The sequence below is a fragment of the Notothenia coriiceps genome, unplaced genomic scaffold (genome assembly GCF_000735185.1).
Source record: "Notothenia coriiceps isolate Sejong01 unplaced genomic scaffold, NC01 NC01_scaffold00018328, whole genome shotgun sequence".
Classification (NCBI taxonomy): Eukaryota; Metazoa; Chordata; class Actinopteri; order Perciformes; family Nototheniidae; genus Notothenia; species Notothenia coriiceps.
The window spans coordinates 1-3,052 of record NW_011351029.1 but is presented as its reverse complement, the minus strand read 5'-3'; the positions used below and the strand labels follow the sequence as shown (position 1 = coordinate 3,052).

Below are 3,052 nucleotides of genomic sequence, written 5' to 3'. Positions count from 1 at the left end.
TTTGCGGGATGAGCAGCAGAGCTGAGTATGTGGGGTGCGTCCATGAAAAATGGGACAAATCTCCTCTGCCAAAGCCAAGCAGCTCCTTCCTCACAAATGTGGCCTCACTTTTCTGTCTCTTATCCACTGCAAACTGTTTTACTCTGTACTCACGTCGTACGCCAGGCTGTCGGCCTCGTTGGCCACCGTCAGTCCGGCCAGTTTTCCCAGTCCCAGCTCGTTGGAGACCGCCTCGTCCACTCGGCCCATTATGAAGGACTTCCCAGGAGACGGCAGGAAAGTCATCGCTTCTACGGCGACAAAACAGACACCTGGGTTCAAAGGTCACCTATTATGCAAAATCCACTTTTTCATGTCTCTTCTACATCAACATGTGTCCCCTCTTCTTCATGTCTCCTCTACATCAAAATGTGTCCCCTCTTCTTCATGTCTCTTCTACATCAACATGTGTCCCCTCTTCTTCATGTCTCTTCTACATCAACATGTGTCCCCTCTACATCAACATGTGTCCCCTCTTCTTCATGTCTCTTCTACATCAACATGTGTCCCCTCTTCTTCATGTCTCTTCTACATCAACATGTGTCCCCTCTTCTTCATGTCTCTTCTACATCAACATGTGTCCCCTCTACATCAACATGTGTCCCCTCTTCTTCATGTCTCTTCTACATCAACATGTGTCCCCTCTTCTTCATGTCTCTTCTACATCAACATGTGTCCCCTCTTCTTCATGTCTCTTCTACATCAACATGTGTCCCCTCTTCTTCATGTCTCTTCTACATCAACATGTGTCCCCTCTACATCAACATGTGTCCCCTCTTCTTCATGTCTCTTCTACATCAACATGTGTCCCCTCTTCTTCATGTCTCTTCTACATCAATCAGACGTCATCAGATTTTGGTCACTTTATGATGTCATAACGATTTTTTTGGCTTGTGTAACCATTAGCCAATCAGCTTTCAAGGTAACCCCCTGCTGTTGTCCCCGGCCAGATGATAATGGACACCCTTAATATCTTATTATATCAACAGCATTAGTTATAGCTAAGATGCATACACAACAGAAACCAGGTTTAGTAGGGTAGGCTACCATCTTCAGAGCGTCCCACTTCCTGTTCGTTGAGTCTGGGAACAGTGGGGCGGGAGGGGGGGGTGACGGGAGGCTGCATGGAGGGATGGTCCTCCGCGTCCCGAAGGTTCGCCAACATGTCCTGAAGCTTAGAGCGGTTCGGTCCTGGCGGAGGACGGGAAGGAGGAGGGAGACAAAAATCAGACGAGGAAACTAACATGAAGTCAAAAGGAAACGGAGAGACGGTGAACGAAAAGGGGAGGTTTGGGAGAGAGAGAGAGGTGAAAAGCAGACATTAGTGAAAAGTGAAAGCGATAGAAAGGTTAATATTGTTAAATATGAATTGCACAGCATGAAGGAGGGAAGTAAAGCAGAGAGTCCAACAGAAAAGGTGAAGCAAATAGAACCACAGAAACAAACTATTATATTTAATGGTTTTGACGAATACTATTAGAACATATATTACTGCATCATGTAATAAACGTACCATATTTGCTTCTGAGATATAAAAAGTATGCGTTTAAAGTATCATACAAATCTAAATACTCAAGTAAAACCACTATTACCTCAAAATTGAAAGGTATCAGAACATTTATTACTAAAAAATAAGAAATAAAATACATTTCCAGAGAAACAAAGTGACAGGAAACAGCAAAAAGAAGAATCTCTGTATACAAAGTGGAACAGATGAAATGAACCAGCTGTTGTTTTGTGAACTGCATCAAAACAAAGACATGAACAACAATCCGGATACGAAGAGATGCGCTGACAATGACATCCATATTTGATCTTATCATAATTCATCAATATCAGAAAGCTGCACGACGGATGAATGTCAAGAACATAATGCATTTTGTAAAAGCCCCTCGCTGTTTGCACACTGACTGACTGACTGACGCTACACTCATCGCACTGTAACGAATCAGAGTGAAAGATAGCATGAATGTGATGTTTAAAATCAGTGCATCGCTTTAGGGCTTTTGAGAACAGTGAGGGGATCTTCAGAACATTAAGGAAAGAGACACAGACGAGAGGAGAAGAGAGGGACATATAAAACCTTTTAAACACTACATCTCTGAGAGAAAGGGACGGAGAGACACTGAGGGAAAGCAGAGACAGGTTTTTAGGGTTTTAGGGAAGGACGGTAAAGCAGAATATAGGTTTTGGTTTACTTAAAAATTGAGGTATTGTAGCTGACAGTCTCGTACAGACTTTAAACGGTCTATTCTCTAACAATTATATGCCAGATGTATGTTTTCTAAACAAAGAAATCAAACAAGTGGTTTTCTAAAAATCACCAAGAGATTGACGGTTATAACTAGAGATGTCCCGATCCGATCACGTGATCGGGGATCGGAGCCGATCACGTGATTTTCAAAAGATCGGAATCGGGAGAAAAAAATCGGGGATCGGGATTTTATTTTTTATTTTTTTAAATGTTGTATTCAATGTTACAAAACAAAAATGACCATGTTCAAGTCTTAAAGTCATCCTGAGGCCTTAGTTTTGGTTTCAAATTACACAACATCATGTATGTGTTGCTTCTTTGGGGCTTGTTCTCATAGACCTGGTTGCTTATTTCTCTCAAATCTGGCAACAGAGTGGGCAGCGCGCAGTGTCTAATTGTAGCAGTAAGCTAACGAGTACTGATAAGCTTTATTTTGTTTTGATCCAATGCTGCACAACTGAACTGATCCAATGCTGCTGTGAAAGAAAGAAGCTATATCCATGTTGGATAGAATATCCAATTTAAATAAAAAAATAACCTTAAGGGACAACTTGAATGCTTTTTTTCTCTTAAAGTCCTTATCTTGCATAATTTACTTTAGCTGAAAGATCATAGAACTGTTTCAAAATGCATTAACTTGTTGGGTCTTATTCCAGTAACACGTGATATAGATCGAATATCGTTTCTTATTTGCTGTAAATCACTTGTTAATATCGGGAAAATGGGTCAAATTCAGAGGTATCCAGAAAAGTCTGGATT

At 41.3% G+C, this 3,052-nt stretch overlaps 1 protein-coding gene across 1 annotated transcript; it reads right to left on the bottom strand.

The window, feature by feature from the left end:
- Positions 1 to 62: 62 nt before the first annotated feature.
- Positions 63 to 1,272, bottom strand: LOC104950988 (striatin-like). Its single transcript, XM_010777616.1, has 2 exons — positions 1,087 to 1,272; positions 63 to 290 (listed from the first exon to the last, which is right to left on the bottom strand). The coding sequence occupies exons 1-2, from the start codon at positions 1,202 to 1,204 to the stop codon at positions 139 to 141; spliced, it is 270 nt and encodes an 89-aa protein (XP_010775918.1). The 5' UTR covers positions 1,205 to 1,272; the 3' UTR covers positions 63 to 138.
- Between the last annotated feature and the right edge of the window lie 1,780 nt (positions 1,273 to 3,052).

What these genes read in the sequence shown, in the direction of transcription:
- LOC104950988 (XM_010777616.1), bottom strand. Translation starts at nt 1,204, where the DNA reads ATGTTGGCGAACCTTCGGGACGCGGAGGACCATCCCTCCATGCAGCCT. An exon ending in AGTGGGACGCTCTGAAGATG is followed by an intron (nt 291 to 1,086) that starts GTAGCCTACCCT and finishes TTGTCGCCGTAG; the next exon opens with AAGCGATGACTTTCCTGCCG.